The sequence below is a fragment of the Rousettus aegyptiacus genome, unplaced genomic scaffold, assembly GCF_014176215.1.
Source record: "Rousettus aegyptiacus isolate mRouAeg1 unplaced genomic scaffold, mRouAeg1.p scaffold_m13_p_1, whole genome shotgun sequence".
Lineage (NCBI taxonomy): Eukaryota > Metazoa > Chordata > Mammalia > Chiroptera > Pteropodidae > Rousettus > Rousettus aegyptiacus.
In genome coordinates this window covers 22598256-22616316 of record NW_023416284.1, presented here as the reverse complement: position 1 = coordinate 22616316, position 18061 = coordinate 22598256, and the positions used below count along the sequence as shown (strand labels likewise).

Here is an 18061-nt window from a genome sequence, read left to right as displayed (position 1 = left end):
GATCAGTGTGCAAGTACAAGGCTTTTTCCCCAGCCCAGCCATTAAGTGGCAGCCTCACCTCTAGGGGCAGGTAGGTATGCTTTTGTTCCTGGCCAACTTGTAGGCAGGGCAGGTGGGGATACTTGAGCTGAAGGTTATATTTCTGCTTGAAATACTGTGCCACTGTGCACTCCACAGTCTGTCCACTCTCCAGCTGCAAGGGAAACCTGTTTGGGGGAAGGGAAGGAGGTGTCACAGCCCAGTATTCAATCCTACCTCTCTAGACCTACAACCATGGGAAGACCCAGACTTGGCTTCATCCCTATCCAGCCTCTTTTGAGAACTGCAGCTTTTGGGAAACCAGGCAATACAAGGCTCCAAAAGAGAAGCCAAAGATTTCAGACAAGTTCCACACTGCCAGGACATACCTCACTCATCTGTATTTCTAATGTCAAACACAAAGCCTGACACAGAGTAGGTACTCATAGTCCAATGTAATCTAAGGTCAAAAAGGTGGCTGAAATCAATGACAGCTTCCCTGAGGTCTAGCCCAGGAAACCAGCTTTCTTTTTCAGGAAGAAGAATAAGTTGAAAGAGATTCTAACATTTATAGAACTTGAGATAGGAAGGAGTCAGGGGAAGATGTCTAATCTACTATAAAGGCCCACAGAGGAAAGGTAGAGACCAAGAAGGTAAAAATGGCAAGGAGAGTATCAATGGACCTGAGAAGATTAGGAGAGGGATGTCAAATTCCCACAGCTTATCTTCGAAAACAGGGTTCATTCTCAGGGTTGGTCGGAGTTGGGGTAGGGGTGGGGAGTGAAGCGAGTATGCTGAAATATTAGCCCTCTCCCACCAATGGTATGGCTTAGAAGCCCTGTCAACTTACGTCTGATGGCTGGCAGGGCGGCGGGTAACATTACATACACGGTACTTCCTCTTCATCTGTCCACAGTGGGTCACTTCCACCTTCAGGCCTGGGATACACATTGCTTGTCAGGGTTGGAATAGGTGGTTGAGGTTCCCAGGCTTGGCCTCTCCCCTGAACATATCTCAAGGGGATTATTTCCTTTTAGGGCTAAAGAGAAAGTAATACTATTTCCCTTCCCTGCCTGGGTGGGTCCTCACCCTTGATCTCCTTGGTGAAGCGCACACGTTGAGAGTCCGTGAGGGGCTTGGGCTGCTCATCTATGTTCCTGATGTCCAGCACCTCACACATGAACTCAATCACCGGCTGCGCCTTGTAGAAGGCAGTGGCTGAGACTGTGGGGACAGGGAAGGTATAGCTTAGGTCAGGTTCTGCCTCCCAGAATAAATGGAGGTACTGCTCTTTACACCCTCTTCCTCATTGGGTATTGGGATGGGGGAAGGGTCTCAGGGCTGTAGGAATTAGAGTAGGAGTGTGGTTACAGAGCTGGGAGGGATGAGGCTGGGAGTGTGGTCACTGGACTCAGGGTGCCCCTGGTTCCATAGCTCTCCCCACTCACCATCAATGTTGAGCATCATCTTCCACATGGCAGGGCGCACAGACTGGTGAAAGCCGAACCAGACCTCGCGCCCACCCCCCAGCGGGTGGTAGTAGCCCTCAGGCGGTGAGAAGAAGGAGCGGCCCACAGGGGTGTACCTGGCAGGGACAGGCAGAGAACTGGTCCCTCGGGCACAGGCCCCCACCCTGTGAGGCATCCTGGGCACGGAGGAGCCCTGGCCTGGAAGGCAGGACACCAGGGCTTTAATTCCAGCTCTGATCCTTTACTATTTGTGTGACTGACCTTGTGCAAGTCTCTAACCTTTCTCTGCCCTGCATGGAAAGAGGGGGTGAGGCCCAAAGATATCTAAAAGGGACAGGGCCAATGCTTTAAACCATCTAAATGTTATACACACTTGCCTGGCATATGGTAAGGCTTCAAAGACTATTTTGTTTGAAAGGCACACTGAAGGACCTTAACATGTGCTCATTCCCCTCTTCCCCCCACAGCACTTCTGAGACCACTAGTAGCCCAGATATTAACTATACCCAGTACCTCATGGATGCCAGGTGCCTCATGGCCACATCCAGGGCTTGCACAGACTCCAGGGGAACAGGGATCTGGCCACTGACCAGGGCCTCATGCAGCATGCGCCAGCTCACGATGGCTAGCCACTTGATGGAGACCTTGAATATTCGATCTTTCCCTTCCCCAGGGATTGTCACCTCAAAGTCAACCTTCAGTAGAGAGAAAAGGGTAAAGAAATGCCAATGCTTTCCCACAGTCCAACATTCTTTGCCCTGCCGCAAACTGTCTCTCATTCCATGAATTTGCTAAGAATCTGCTCCTCAAGCTGATAGGGGAATCACAACAAAGACTTCAGAGTTAAAGCAGCCCCTTAGTCTCCAGCCACCTTGGTTCAGAGCTTCTATGCCTCTCAGCCACATCTAGCAGAAAGTCTTTTAGGTCCAGGTCTATTTTTTAAGTCTAATCTCAATCTGTCTGGAACAAGGACAGACATACAGCAGGCTAAATAAACATCAGTACCTACTCAACCCTCACCCTAAAACACACTTTCTCAGCACAAAAGATGAACGGCATCTCTGGACTACCAGACTCCAAACAGGCTTACATGAGCTCTTACCCACCCCAGACCCGACACTTGTCTAGCCTGAATCCCAACCTTACCCGTTCATTGCCAATGGGCAGTGCTGTGACAGTGTAAATATTCTTCTTTCCATCGTACACGGGCTTGCGATCACCAAAGATCTGAGGCTTGAAATGCTGGACCATGTATTCCACCACTTCCCTGTGGGGGACAGAAATGGCCTGTGGAAGCTGAGAGACTACCATTTCAAGCTTTTGAAAGTAATATAAGGCCCAGGCAAGGTCCTATCGACTACATTCTCTCCTAGCAGCTACTCTAATCTCATCTACTCTAGGTTGTGCTTCTCAAACTTCAACATTCATATGAATCACCTAGAGATCTTATTAAAATGCAGATTCTGACTTAGTAGTCAGAGCAAAGCCTGAAAATCTTACATTTCTGGTCCTCAGATCACCAAGCTGTAAAGGACCTGAAAGAGTAGGTATGAGTGCCTTCTGAGAAGAGGGGGAGCCTAAGGGGAGAAGGGCTTCATCTTAGGGTCTATCCAGAACCAGGAACGGAACTGAGGCTGCTCCAATTCTCAGGCTGATAAGGAAAAAAAATGCAGATGGGGAAGAGATCAAATTGGAATAAGAATAAACTGTGGAAGAACGTCATCTCTTTCATCTCTCTGAAGCCTTTAGTTCTGCCACAGTTTTCTCTACATTATCACCTCTTTATAAATTTCACTTTCTGTCCTCTGCCACTTAAGATTCCAGAGTGTCCATCTGTCCTTCAAAACCCCAGTCCATCAACTAATCTGTCCTCTTCACTTTCTAAACCAAAGCTCTTGAATACTAATGGCTAAAAAGACTCAAAATGTACACTAGAAGCAACTGTAAACACATGGTTTCAATTCCAATTAGGTTTCAGTGCTGACCAACAATCTTTTCCATGTCTCCTGATCATTTCTGTCCCTCATAGACTTTGTCAAACAAGATCTCTCCACTACCTTCTAATTGCAGAACTCAATTCTATGTCCTATCAAAAAGCAATTCTATAACTCTGAAAAGAGTAGACCATAGTAAGCAAGGCCAATCTCAAGTTCCCAAACATAAAACCATATTTATAATGCATGCCCCTTTTCCTTTCTTTCCTCTCACATTTGAAATATCTTTCCATATTTGATTTTTAAACATCTGAAAAAATGTGTTCAACTTCACTCATTAGAGAAACAGAATTTAAAATTAGGCCAAAATACAGAAAAACAGACACAAAGTCCAATGGAACAGAATTGAGAGCCCAGAAATAAACCCACACATATATGACCTAATTTACAACAAAAGAGCCGAGAATATATAATGGAGAAAAGAAAGTCTCTTCAATAAAAAGTGTTGTGAAAACTGGACAATCATATGCAGAAGAGTGAAACTAGACAACTATCTTACATTGTACACAAAAATTAACTCATGATGGGTTAAAGATTTAAATTTAAGACCTAAAACAATAAAATACATAGAAGACATAGGCGCTAAGCTTCTGAACATCGGTCTTGGTGGTGCTTTTGTGAATCTGACTCCAAAAGCTAGAGAAACAAAAATAAACAAATGAGACTACATCAACAAAAAAGATTCTGCACAGCAAAGAAAGCCATCAACAAAACAAAAAGGCAACCAACCAAATGGGAGAAGATATTTGCAAATGATATTTCTGATAAGGGGTCAATATCCAAACTATATAAAGAACTCATATAACTCGACAACAACAATAATAAAACAACCCAATTAACAAATGGGACAGAGGATCTGAACAGACATTTTTCTAAAGAAGACATACAGATGGCTAACAGTTACATGGAAAGATGTTCAACATCACTAATTATCAGGGAAATGCAAATCAAAACCATGATATATCACCTCACACCTGCTAGAATGAATATTATCAAAACCAAGAAATAGCAAGTGTTGGCAAGAATGTAGAGAAAGGGGAACCCACATAAACTATTGGTAGGGTGGTAAATTGGTGCAGCCACTATGGAAAAACAGTATGAAGGTTCCTCAAAAAACTAAGAATAGAACTACTAAATGATCCAGCAATTCTTTTGGGTATTTATCTGAACAATATGAAAACATTAATTCAAAGAGATTTATGTGCCCCTATATCCAATATAGCATTATTTACAATAGCCAAGATATGGAAATAACTTAAGTGTCCATTGACGGATGGATAAAGATGTGGCATATGCACACTGCCCCCCCCAATACACATACACAATGAACTACTACTACTCAGTCATAAAAAATGTGAAATATTGCCATTTGCAACAACATGGAGGGATCTTGAAAGTATTAGTTTATGTAAGATAAATCAGATACAAAAACTATATGATTTCACTCTGATATGGAATATAAACCAAAGATGTAACAAACAGACAGAACAAAATAAAAGCAAACTCATAGATACAGACAACAGATCGGTGGCTACCAGAGAGAAGAGGGCGGGGGGGGGGGTGTGTAATGGCTAAAGGGGGTCAAATATACGGATGATGAATGGAAAGTAGTCTTCCTGTGGTGAGCGCACAATAGAGTACACGGACATTGAATTATAACGTTGGATGCCTGAAATCTGTATGTTATTATTAACCTCAGTGAAAAAAATAGAAACCAAACCCTAAGTCAGCTTATAATTAGAATGATATTTTTCACACGAATTAAAATTCCACAATGAAATGTGGGAAAAGTAATTTTAAAAATTCAATTCAAATATAATTTTTTAATTATCAAAACACCAAAAATCCAAAAATAAAAAATCCTGAATTGGTACAGATATAGAGAAGAGGCACTGATATTTACTAATGGGAGTATAAATTAGTAAAATTTACCTAAAAAAAAAAAAACTGGCAATATCTCAAAATTTTTAAATGTATTGTGCCAGCGAATCCACTCCTAGGAATTTATCCTACCGATACATTCATATTTGAGTGTAAAAATGTATCTATATTTAATAATATTCGATAGTTTCATTTTTGTAGCAAAAGTTTAGATTCAACCTAAATGTCCCTCAACAGATTGAATAAGTTATAATATCATATTCAATGATATACCTATGCAAAAGAATGAGGCAGATACATATGTACTGATATATATTATTTTCCAAAGTATATTTGTTCAGTGGGAAAAATGTAGGTGCAGAACAAGGTACACAGGATTCTATATTCTGTGCATTTTTAAAAAATGTGCTATATACATATATGTTTGCAAATGAAAAGAAAAATATCTAGAAGCATACTCAAGAATGGTAACAATCATACTCAAGAATGGTAACAACCACACTCAACAATGGTAACAATGAATGCCTCTGGGGAAAGGGACTATGACACTAGAGGCTGGGGTAACAGGAGTCATTTTTCACTGCTACTTTTTGTAATATTTTAATTTTTTTTTTACATTGTGCATATATAGTTTTCAAATAATAAAATAACTTTTAAAAAGAAAAGCTTCTAAGGCTAATCTCTCCAATTGTGTATCATGTAAAGGCTTCCTGTCTCAGCAAGGACATCCCACTCATTCCTCCTCTCTCTGTCATGTACTTTTAAGCTCTTCTTCTCCACTAGCCCCTTCTCCTCAGTTTAAAAACATATCCATGTCTCACTCTCAAAAACTTTTCATTCACTCATTTCAATAAACATTGAAATGTATAGGTACTATATTTGACCCTATAATCCTCTCTAGCCAACATATTTCCTCTCCCCCCAAGTTTTGCCGTTAAGCTATCTGGAAAAAGCTATATGCTTTCACTATCCCTACCACATTACCTTCCATTCATTCCATAACTCACTGTAGTTAGATTATTAATAAGCCCAACTACTCTACTAAAACTTCTCCGACAAAAGGCACCAATCCTCTTCTAACAGCCAAATCCAATGATATTTTTCAGCATTTACCTTCCTGGAATCTCATAAACTTTCTTGAATTTGGTGATACCACCCTCTACTAATTTTTCTTTTACCTCTTTGGATCCTCTTTTAAGGTTCTGAGACTCAGAAAAGACTCCTGGACTTGGTGTTTTAGATGTGCATCGCTTACCGATTGACTCTGCGAGGACACTTATCCGGCTTGATATCCACCTCGTAGTGGTAGACGTCAATCTTAGGGATGTCCACCTCAAAGTAATTGGCCAGGAGCTTGATTGGTTTCCCCACTGTGCCAATGCCAGGCCTGCGAGGAGCCTGGAACACCTGCTGCAGAGGGGGCAGGTATGCGCCCGCAGCTACAAAACAAAGAGGCTGGTGAGGGTAAAGTCTGGCAGTCTCCTTTTACTCCAATCAGAAAAGGCACAAGGCTTCCCAGAAAAGGAGCAGGAGAGCACAAGGGAAGCCTCTTTCCTGCCAACCCAACCCAATTGAGGGCTTCCACTGGCTCAGACATCCCAGGTTCATTTAAAAAACAACAACAACAACAACTCCTTCCTATTTGGCAAATTACCCTTGTCTATCTTAAATTCAAGCAAATATATAGTAAGTTCCTATTACACATTAAGTAAAGGAGCTAAATCTGGCTCCCAGGAATGAAACCCCTGCATCTACTAGATTAAGACACATACTTTCACCAGGTATCTAGTCCTATTCTCTGCCAGCCAGATGCTCACTTCATTCATCACCACCCTGAACACAAAACAGCATCATCTTAATGCTCCTCTGCAACGTAGGCAGCTGGAAGGTCCAAAGAAGGCTAGCTGGGGGTGGTGGCAATGTTTGAGAACTGAATGGCTGAAGTTGGAGAGATAGAAAAGGAGAAAAAGCTAAAGCAATAGAATTTGAAAGCTAAGGAAAGGAGAGAGGCTTAAGCAGGGAACTGGAGTTGGGAAGGAAACAAGGCTATTCCTGGGGAGACAATGACGAAAAAGTTCAAAAACAGAAAAAGATGGAGAATAAAGACAGGCTGAATATAGGAGATTGAGGTAAGAGAATGCTAGAGTAGAGGACTTAGCACAGAAAGGCAGCCATTAGTATGTTGGAGAAGGGAGAGATACTGACTCTGGGAAAGAGAATACAACATTCTCAGCTTCTTCCATACAGAGAGCCCAAACAGTAGCAGAAGGGATCAATTTCAAGACAGAGGGAGCCCTTGGGAAAGGGCTAGGGCAGAGAAAGTTCCCACTACTTTCTCCTTTCTTGCCATCAGCATGATTGTAGTCCCTACTTTTTATCTTCCAGCTTGAGGGAAAAAGGAGGGAAAAGGGAAACCGTCTAAGAGAAGCCTTTGTCCAGAGCTACTATTGTCCTTGCCAGAAGAGGACTAGCTCAGGTGGGAGGAGAGACAAATTAACTGGCCCACAACCTCCCATCACCAGAGCTCTGCTTTCAGTCTGCCAAGTGGGGGGATGGGGCACATCCTCAGTTGGGGGTCAGGAAGAGGTCAGAACCATTCATGGGAGGAGCATGCTTCCCAGAGCTAAGCTCCAGTCTCCTTCTAACCACCTGTCAAGCCCAGCCCCACTCTGCATACTTGGAAACACAGGCCCAGCCTGAGTTAAAAAGGCCTTCGAGGACTCACAGCTACATGAGGAAGTGAAAGCTTAATTTAACTACTAGCACCTGGCCACCTACCCCAAAAACAGCTGGAGAGAAATTACACATAGCCATAGACACACATAAAGTGTGACACATTCCTGTCATATACGTCCAAACACTCACTTGACCTAGACACAAAGACATACCCCTCACCACCCTAGATTGTAAATTCTTTAAAGGCAGGGACTAACTGCCTTGGTCATTGCTAAATATCCAGTGCCTGGCATACAGGAGGTGTTCGATATACAGATATTAAATGAATGAGCAAACAGATCCTTACACACACCACAAAGAACACAAAGAACACCTGCAAACTGCTCAGAAACTATTATAAATCCTTCCCAAGACAAACAGGCACTCTGGTGGATATAGCTGGTAAAAGACACCCTTCCCCTCCCCAAGTTCTTACATTCCATTCACTTCCTTAGCCTCCCAGGCTGAATAATCCTTAGGAGCCTCAGGAGAAAGACATCCCCTAGAGCTAGGGGCTGGATGGAACCGATGGGGGATGGGACACTCAAAGTCTTCCCTTCCCCAGAAATAGGACTAGACCAGACAATCTTAGGCACCCTCCACTCCAAGGAGGCTTTGTGAAAACAAGAAAGCCCCCACGCTCTCCCTCATCTGCAAACCAGGGAAGGCAGGAGGAAAGGGGAAGCTCTCTCCTGTTCCATCCTCCTGCAAGCCTTACAGCTGTAGAAAGTCACCCCCCTCTTACCTCACCCTGCCCCCAGCCTTTAGTCTGAGAAAGGGAGACACTTCCCCGCAGACCCAGACAGGGACAGACGGCCACTTTGTGATGCAGATGAGGGCCCCAGCACAGAGGACAAAGCTTGGGCCTTGGGGGGAAGGGGCGGGGCTCTTCCTTGCAGACAAAAGCAAGGAGGGAGGGGCGCGAAGAGGACACTCCCCCTCCCCCCATCCCCTACCAGCCCGGAGAAGGAAAAGAGCTGAAATGCCTGGCTCAGAGATTCCTTCCCTGCAGTTCTGAGGCCCACATACCTCCCAAGGAGCCAGACTGCCTATTCAAAAGACAAACTCATGGTTAGGTTAGCAGTTGGTAAGCAAAGAGGCCAATCTCTCCAAAAAGAATATATCCACGTGTAAGTATACACAAATTATTAAATATCCACATGTGTGCTTAACCATTTATGTCACATTGGATGTGATTCAATTCAATTAATAAACTACTACTAGCTGGTTCCACAGATAAATTAGACACTACCTGTCTGTATCGCCGAAGCTACCAGTCCAGTATATATGCTTGGAACATGCTTGAGACCTAAGCCCAGTGAAACCAGCATCAATACCTTAGTTTTGTGCACTGTGTCCTAAAGCTTCCAAGAGAACAGTCTGGGCTTAGGAAGGAGGCAGTTATGGGGTCCTTCCATTCACAACTTCCAGAATGAATTTCAATTATACAATTTGATGAGGCAAATCATGTCTGACCAGGCTACAGCCAACTCCAGATACCAGGCTATATAGTCTCTTCCCTAGAAACTTATTTCTTATAACAACGTCAGTTTTTTTCATCACTCCAGACACCACAATTATTTACAGTCTGGTATGGTGTCAGCTCCTAGCAAACTATCTGGACCTCTGTGACCTACTGCCACTCTACAGTCCACAGGTTGTTGCAAATAACCTCCAGCCTAGAAAACCAGACTTCCTGGAATGGAGAGGGGCCTGAGGGAAGGAGGAAATAGTTTTCTGAAGTCAGTAGCTCCCTGCACTTCACCTTAAGACTTATACAGCCTTAACAGGATTGTTTTTGCTAGGAGGAAAAAAGTACTATATAGATCACTGAATGGATGATGTGAATGAGTTGGGACGAGATTTCCTTGAGGGTATTATGGTGAAAAAGACAAAGATTCTTCCACCAAAAATGAAATTCACGTTGCAAATGGAAATCCTACTACTACCCCCAGATCAAATGGAAAGTGGTGAAATATGACCTAAAGGATTCCCAGGTAAAGACTGCTCCTCCTATCAAAGGATTTAGGCAGGACACAGGTGGTGCCACAATTCCACAGCCCGTCCTGGGGACTCCAGTCATCTTGGGGCAGGCAGCCTAGCCTTAGTTTCCCCTGTTTTTATCTCCTTTTTCCTGATTGCCCCCTGTGAATAAGGAGAAATTAAGACTATCACCTGAAACTCACTAGAGTAAGCCAATAAAACCCCTCATCCCCCAAGTAACTTATTTTATGACAAAAGGCAACCTTGGATCTAATGACTTGGCCCAGACAGTTTCTAGGAATCAGGCAAAGGAAAAAGAAAAAATAGCCAGTGGGAGATAGGAGCCATAAAAGTATTAAGGTATATAAAGAGATTAGGCTGTCACTTCAGGAGACATTTCAATGAAAAGGTCATTATCCCTTGATTAAAAGATCCCATCTCTACTCAGTATTGTACCAGAAGCATGCAAAGCAGGCAAACAACCTCTTCCAGGTAAACCTGGTACTGGCCTTGGTCCCTCAGTAACCAATACCTTTTCTAAGGCCAAGCTTTAGGAAGGCCCCGCCCCAAGAACATAGCTTCGGTCCCAGTCTCTCCTCAGCCCAGTGACAGAATAAGGCACTTGACAGTTTCTCACAACCCTTTCTTGGCAAATTGTGACTGAGGGCTTTCAGGGACAAGTGTAAGAACCCCTAAGATGGGGAAAGGGACCATTTCCATTTGAGCTCCGCCAGCACAACCTTAGAGAGATGCACCCCATCAGCGCGCTCCTTATTCCAAGCCGAACCGCGCGGGGTGGGGAATGGGGGGATTCAGGCAACCACGCCCCCACCACATAGGGCAGCCCCTTCCAGCTGCCATCTCCGCGCATGCTCCGGTGCCTCTGCTCTAGTTCCCCAGACTCACGGCGGGAGGGGGGGGGATTCCCGGGGCTGGATCCCCACCCACCGCCCCCTGACCCTCGCCCCCGCGTCAGACCCAGCTGGGGCGGAGCTCACAGTCCAGCTCTGCCGCCTTCTCCCAAGAGACACTAGCCCAGCCCAGAGCCGCTGAGCCCCTTGCCCCTGGCATGCGGCAGCTCTGGGCCCATCTGTGTCGACCCCCTCCTCTCCAGGACACCTGGAGCCCGCCCCCTGCCACCTGCCGAGCCTCCTCCTAGGCCTCCCGGGACCTTCGGAAGTCCTTACGTGCGATCAGGCCCTTCTCCCTGATGACTTCCTACCCCCAGGAGTGCATAGAGCCTCCTTTGATAAACGGCCCCCATCTCAAAGATCCCTTCACAAGGTTTCCCCCGGAACTGCACACAGCCCCCTTCAAACTGGGCCTCCCATCAAAAAGAGCCCCTCTCCTTACTCAGGAAACCTTCCCTCACTCGGAAATCCTGCTCTTCATGCGCGAGTCCCCGAGTCCTTTGGAGCACGCACCGTCCCCCCCTTCCAGGGGGCCCTTACCTGCTCCCGAGGGTCCCGCTTCCATCCCATATACCCGTGCGGAGGTCAGGCGGCCCGGAGACTGTGGAGTCCAGTGTGAGGGGCCTAAGTACCCCGCACTCTAGCTGCTCGGGCTCCCGGGCCGGGCTCGGCTCCCCCCCCCAAGCCCGGCCGCTCGCGCCGCCACCCCCGCAGCCTCCGTTGCCGCCGCCGCCGCGGAGCCTGCAGCAGCTCCCCCAGCGAGCGCCCGGCCAGCTGCCAGTGCGCAGGCGCGACCGCCTGGCTCAGGGGGCGGACGGGAACGAGTCAAGCGGGGCGCTCCGACAGCAACAAAGGCCAATGGAGAGGGGCGGGGGCACCAGGGACCCGAGACAGCGGCCCCTGGCGGTCACCCATCGCCATGCAGCCCGGCGGGAGGGCTTAGGTAAAGGCGCAGCGAAACCGCGCAGTGGCGTAAGTGGGGTGGGGCGGGGTGGGGCGGGGTGGGGCGGGGCGGGACGGGGAGGGGGGACATCCCTGCAACAGCCTACGGCCCTGTGTTTTTTCCCCCATATAGCTCCCTCCAAGCCTACACATAGCCTCCTCACTTCGCACAGAGCCACGTGCACATCGCAGAAGCCCCACCTCATTCCCAGGCCCCCTTACACACTCCGAGCACCCAATCACCCAGAGGCCCTGCCTCCCACCTCTCCTCCCAATCTCTCTCACCCTTCATGCCTTGGCTGCAAAGTGACTGTCTCCACGAAGCCTTTCTCCATCCCTAGTCTCTGAACTCACTGACGCCACCCCCTTTTCCAGGCCGAGTGCTGGGCGCAGAGACCACAGAAATGAAAAAGACCCTACCTTGGAAGATACCACAGTCTCAAGTGCGGCTACAGAACTCTATCTGTGGGACCTGGGAAACATCTATCTCCATTTTCTCATAAACAGCTCACGTCTGAACTCAGTCAATCTGCTTCTCTCTTCGCCACGTCACTTAAAAGACTTTTTGTGTCGAAGTTCAAAGGATAATTTTCAATTCTGGTTTCTCTGCAACATCTGACACTATGCCTCTCGCTTTTAAACCTTCTACTTGGCTTCAGCATTTTCTGAGATCTATTGCTTAAGTTTTTTCAGTCTTCTTCAGGGGCCCCCTTTTGCCTTTGCACCCTTAAATAAGTGTTCAACATGGTTTCAATCCCAGCTTTCTTCTCATTCCACTTTTCACTTTCTTCTTGAATGTCTCAGCCATTCTTATGGTGCAACCCACTATCCTTCCAAATCTCTATTTCCAGCCAAGTGTCAGACTCATATTTCCAAGTGTCTGCTGGACAGCTCCACCTGGATATCCTACCAGCACTTCAAATTCAAAGAGTCCACAACCAAACTCTATCCCTTAACCCACAAAAGTGCTTGTCTTATGCCTCAGCCTGTCTCTGCGACTTGCCCCTTCATCCCAGAAATGAAGTTTCTCTTCATTGCCTCCCATTCAGTTGTTCACCAAGTCCTGACATGTTTATCTCTTGAACTATACTTGTTCTCACATCATCCGCCTGCCATTCTGATGGCTCCGTGTGGTAGTGCAGACCCATATTAAACATTTCCAAAAGTATCACACCACTTTCTTGCTAGTCTCAGTTTCTGGGAAGATTCCTCTCATTTGGTCTGCTGCAGCTGATAGGTGGTAAGAGACTCAGCTCAAACATCTCTTTCCCTTATATTCATTCATATGTATTCACCCGTATGTATTTTTTATGCCTACTTTATCCTAGATGCTGTGCTGAAGGCTAGAAACTTAAGAGACAGACCATACATACCCAGTCCCTACCCATAGAGAGTTTAATTTCTGACACTCATCGTAGTATAACTTGCTTCTTTCTAGCAAAGGTTTTCAAACAGCAGGTGTCAGAATAACCTGGAGAGTTTGTTAAAACTTCGATTGCTGAGCCCCACCTCCAGATCTTGTGATTCAGTAGCTCTTGGGTGGCACCAAGAATGTTCAGTTCTAATAAGTTTCCAGAGGAGGCTGATGCTGATTTGGGGACCACACTTTGAGAACTACTGCTCTACAGTATAAAGTTAAGACCGAAGACTCTAGAGCCAGACTGTTTTGGTTTCAGTTCTAGTGCTGCCATTTACCAGTTGTGGAGCACTAGGCAAATTATTTGTCTCAATTTCCTTCTCCAATTTGGGGGTGAAAATAGCACCCACCTCAATAAGGCTGTTGTTAATACAATAAAGACCTTAGAATGGTGCCTAGAAGAACATAGGCAAAGTATCAGCTGCTATCATAATTATTGTCTGTCTCTTGCACTGTATTCTAAGTTCTTTAAGAGCAGAGACCATATCGGGTGCATTTTCTGTCCCTGTTTAGTGCCCAGCACAAGCTGTGCTTAGAATGATTAGAAAATTTGGGTTGATCCGAATCAAACAGATGGCATCAAAACAATCCTCAGAAATACCCAAGACCTTTACCTTGGTATAACTAAGATGGAAGCACAGCACTTCATAAGAAGAGTTTGAATTCCCTGTTCTAAATACCAAGCCTCACACTTAACTTAGTGGAAAGGCACTGACCACTATTCTGACCCATCTCCAAAGTGGCTAGCAGAGTCAAGCCTGGCCCGAGCGTCTCTCAGTCTTTCTGCAGAGTGTCTCCATCATCAGGGATTTCCCTCTTGGCTAGGCAAAGTGGTAGAGTATAAAGGAAATCCAGATAGCACTTTGCTTTTTTATGCTGACAAACTTCTTCCAGTAACTGTTGATGTACGTTCCCAGAAACCTACTGGCTCCTTCTGTTTCCAGCTCAATCCTTGCATCTCGGTCCATGGCTAACTCACACCCACCGGCCTCTGCTGTGTGGGTCAGAGGCCAGGTCTTTCCATTTTTACATCTTCTTTAAACCCAGAGTTTTCTGGCCCCCAAACAAGAATGGCCTGAAAATATCTGCATCTCGATCTATATTTTCCTTTTTTTAGTATCTAAAAAATAGCCTGAAAATAAAATCAAGGTAGTAGAATAGACATAAAACAAATCATATAACTAACTATTAGGAAATGAATCATCAATAGCTCTTGCATACATGACCTCTTTTTATCTATAATAAAATGTACTTCTTATATATCTCAGGAGATAATTTTAAAAAACCAGAAATCATGAATAATGGAAATAAATGTCAGCTGGTACTGTGAAAAGACTTATGAAATTGGTAAATTTTTTTAAATTATTTTTTTAATCAAAGTATGATTGACACAATAAACTGCACATATATAGTATATAATTTAATCAATTCTAATATATGTGTCAGCCTGTGAAACAACCTGTGAACAAATCTATCACTTCCACATTATAAAACTCATCACAGAGATTTAATAAACATAAGGAAATTTTTATATAACTATAATGAATTTTTATATAACTATAATGAATTTTTATATAACTATAATGAATTTAAATTACATATATATCTTTACTTTAAAAAAGGCAAAACAAGGACCCAAAAGCAAGAACTGAGCAACAATTAAGGACACTGAGAAAGTTATCAAAATTGACCAAAGGACACCTAGCCCAGAAGGTTCGCCATTTTATATTTCCAACCCTTCCTGAAAGAGACAGTCCTGTTCCGTGTTATACGAATGATTTTAGAACATGGGAGAAAAGAGAATTTTCCTAATTTGTTCATGACGGTAGATTAAGATCCTCACTTCTTATCAGATATCCAGGAATATGGATGCAAAAATTACAAGTCAAATACTAGCATAAGGAATTCTATAAGAGATTAAATAAAATTATGATAATAATAATAATAATAGCTAACATTAGGTTTACTTAATAATAAGTGTCAGGCGCTTTTCCAAAACTTTACATATGTTAACATAAATAATCCTCACAAAAATCTTGGAGCATCGTAGATCAGATAGGTGGACTTGGGCTGAGAAGTAATAGGTAAATAACCATCACAGGCAGGTACTGTTATTAAAAATGGAGACACAGAGAGGATAAGCAATTTGCCCAAGATTACACAATTTGCAACTAACAGAGGCAGAACTTGAACCCAGGCTGGATGGTTCCAGGGTCCATCCACATTTTCAACCAAAACATTATATGGCATTATTACTAAAAGAATAGCATATAAAATAGAAAGGTAATTCAGGATTGGAACAAAAATAAAGAAATATCTTAATATACTATATATGTAGATTAATCAAAAACAATTGTAATAGACAAAAATATTTGATACATTTTAATACCCCTTCTTAATAAAATAATTAAAATCACTTATCCTTACCATGATGGTAGAATATCTATTTTTAGCTAGTGGCCAAGCGGATATTTTCCCTTTAAAAACAGGAATAAACGAGGTCACTCTTCACCATTATTACTATTTTAATACTGGTTTGGCTATTCTAGCTAGAAGAGAGAGACAGGGACAGAGACAGAGATAGAACCAGAGAAAAAGAAAGAAACAGACAGACAGAAAAAGAGAGAAATTAAAGTATATAAGAAAATATCTTTATTGCGGTTGATGCAATTATATACTAGGAAAATATAGTCTTATTAAAATTAGTAATACTAAGTAAATAGAAGGATTCAAGAAAATAAGCAAACATCTGCAGCATTCACTGATGGTACCAGTAATGACTAATTATAAACTATAATGATAAAATATCCAATTCAAAATGCTTAGAAATAAATTTCATGAGATGTTTGTGTGATGTGTAAGAATATTTATAAGAATCAACCAGAATACACATAAAAAAGCCTGGGTTACGTAGAAAGAGAGTCCAAGTTCCAGGATGAAAAACCAAAACATATAATGTCTGTTGGACTCTTGCTACTCCAGCCTCAAGTCCTGAGAACCAGCATCAGGTATTTCCACCCATCCCCATGCACTGTGCTATAGAAATACAAACAGACAAGGATGGATACAAGCTAGTTTCTACTCATAAGAGACAAATATAGATCAGTGCTATCTAATAGAAATATCATGTGAGATACATATGTAATTTTAGATTTTCTACTAGCTACAGTATAAAAAAAGGAAACAGGTGAAATTAATTTTAATAATATATTTTTCTTAACCCAAAACTATTATTATTTCAACATATCAATTAAAAAATTATTAACATTTTACATTTTTGTATATAGTCTTTGGAATCTGGTGTGTATTTTATACTCATAGTATATCTCAATTCAGGCTAGCCATATTTCAAGTGCTTAATACATGCGGTTAGTGGCTACTGAACTGGACAGCACAGATGATCATTTCAATGCAATTTTGAGCATAATGACAGAGACAAGCATGGGTGCCATGAGAACTAAAAGGAGGTATATGCAATCCAGTCGGGGGGAATCAGGGTAGGTTTAAGAGATACCTACTTAAACAGGCCTGGGAAGATGAGTAAGAATTAGCTAAGCAAAGGATAGGAGAAAGACATACTAAGCAGCATTAGTAGAGAGCATGAAGGTGAGAAATAGTACATATGTAGGAACTATCAGCAGTGATATTGTAGCATAAAGAAGGAAGAAAGAAACAATGAGAACAGAGTAGAGAAGTACATCATGCCCAAATCTGCCCACTCTCTCCCCAGCCCAACCCAGAACAGGGGCAAAAGTGGGAAGACAGGAGCTGTCCCTGGTTCTGACACTAAAGGCAGATTCACAGTGTAGTTCCACCCAGGGTGGAACTGAACTTTTCCAGATCAAGCCTATTTTCCCCAGTCTTCTGTAGCACACACAAAGGCCCCCAAACCCTAAACTTTCCCTTTGGACAGGCTGCTCCTGAGTGGGTGGAGAATCTAAGGAATATCTAAGTCTAAGAACCAGGCCTCAAGGATAATAAAGTTTAGTTAGGGTCAGATATGGCCAGGAAAGACATCCTCTTTGAAATAAAAGTAAATGTTGATATACTATACCAAATGAACCCCAAAAATGGTAGTTAACCTGTGGGGTCCTAGCTTGACTCCTCAGGGAATATAAACTCAACTTTCAACCCAGAATTAATTCCTATTATCTTCCTTCACCACCATTAATTCGATGGGGCTTAATGGAAAAATATTTACAATAAATCTGACCTCAGTATATCAATGGGCCAAGAAAAAAAGCGTTTTCACAAGTAAGACTATATAGTCATCATTCATTCTTAATAAAGTCAATATATAAGAAAGAGTCTACATCCAGTAATTTTAAAAATTATATTACATATTCAAATAATCAAATTATGTGATGGAATTGTATGCTGGCATTTTATACTAGTATGATCCTGTGAAAATCAATTTGGAAATATTTATCAATAGAGCTGTACAATGTTTCTGCTCTTTGACTTACAATTCCACCCAGTTACATACTGAAACACTTGGAATCAGACAAACCTGCATCAAATCTCAGCTCTATCACATGTGAACATGTTACCTAGAGCAAGCCTTCAACCCCTTATGAACTGTAATTTCCTCATCTGTAAAAAATAGAATTGAGGAAAGACTAAATTAATTCATGAATGGCAAAGGCCAAGCACCACACTTTGCGCTTATAGGTGCTGAATATAAGATAATTCTTACTGTCCTCTGCTCTGCTGCTGAGACAGGTCCTTGTT

The 18061-nt window shown here is 43.2% G+C and overlaps 1 protein-coding gene across 4 annotated transcripts in view; it reads right to left on the bottom strand.

The window, feature by feature from the left end:
• The window catches only part of AGO1 (argonaute RISC component 1), a 35248-nt gene extending 23500 nt beyond the window's left edge, over positions 1–11748 (bottom strand). Inside the window, exons 1-8 of one of the 4 annotated variants that reach the window (XM_016147251.2) lie at positions 11512–11748; positions 6618–6801; positions 2634–2754; positions 2001–2182; positions 1467–1603; positions 1108–1242; positions 869–956; positions 59–206 (exon numbers count right to left, since the gene is read on the bottom strand). In XM_016147251.2, the coding sequence (XP_016002737.1) occupies positions 59–206; positions 869–956; positions 1108–1242; positions 1467–1603; positions 2001–2182; positions 2634–2754; positions 6618–6801; positions 11512–11536 (1020 nt within the window). In that variant the 5' untranslated portion in view covers positions 11537–11748. Of the gene's footprint in view, positions 1–58; positions 207–868; positions 957–1107; positions 1243–1466; positions 1686–2000; positions 2183–2633; positions 2755–6617; positions 6802–8822; positions 11488–11511 lie in introns of those variants that run through there. The other 3 variants (XM_016147250.2, XM_036231636.1, XM_016147252.2) reach the window with 3 other exon arrangements.
• Positions 11749–18061: the final 6313 nt, after the last annotated feature.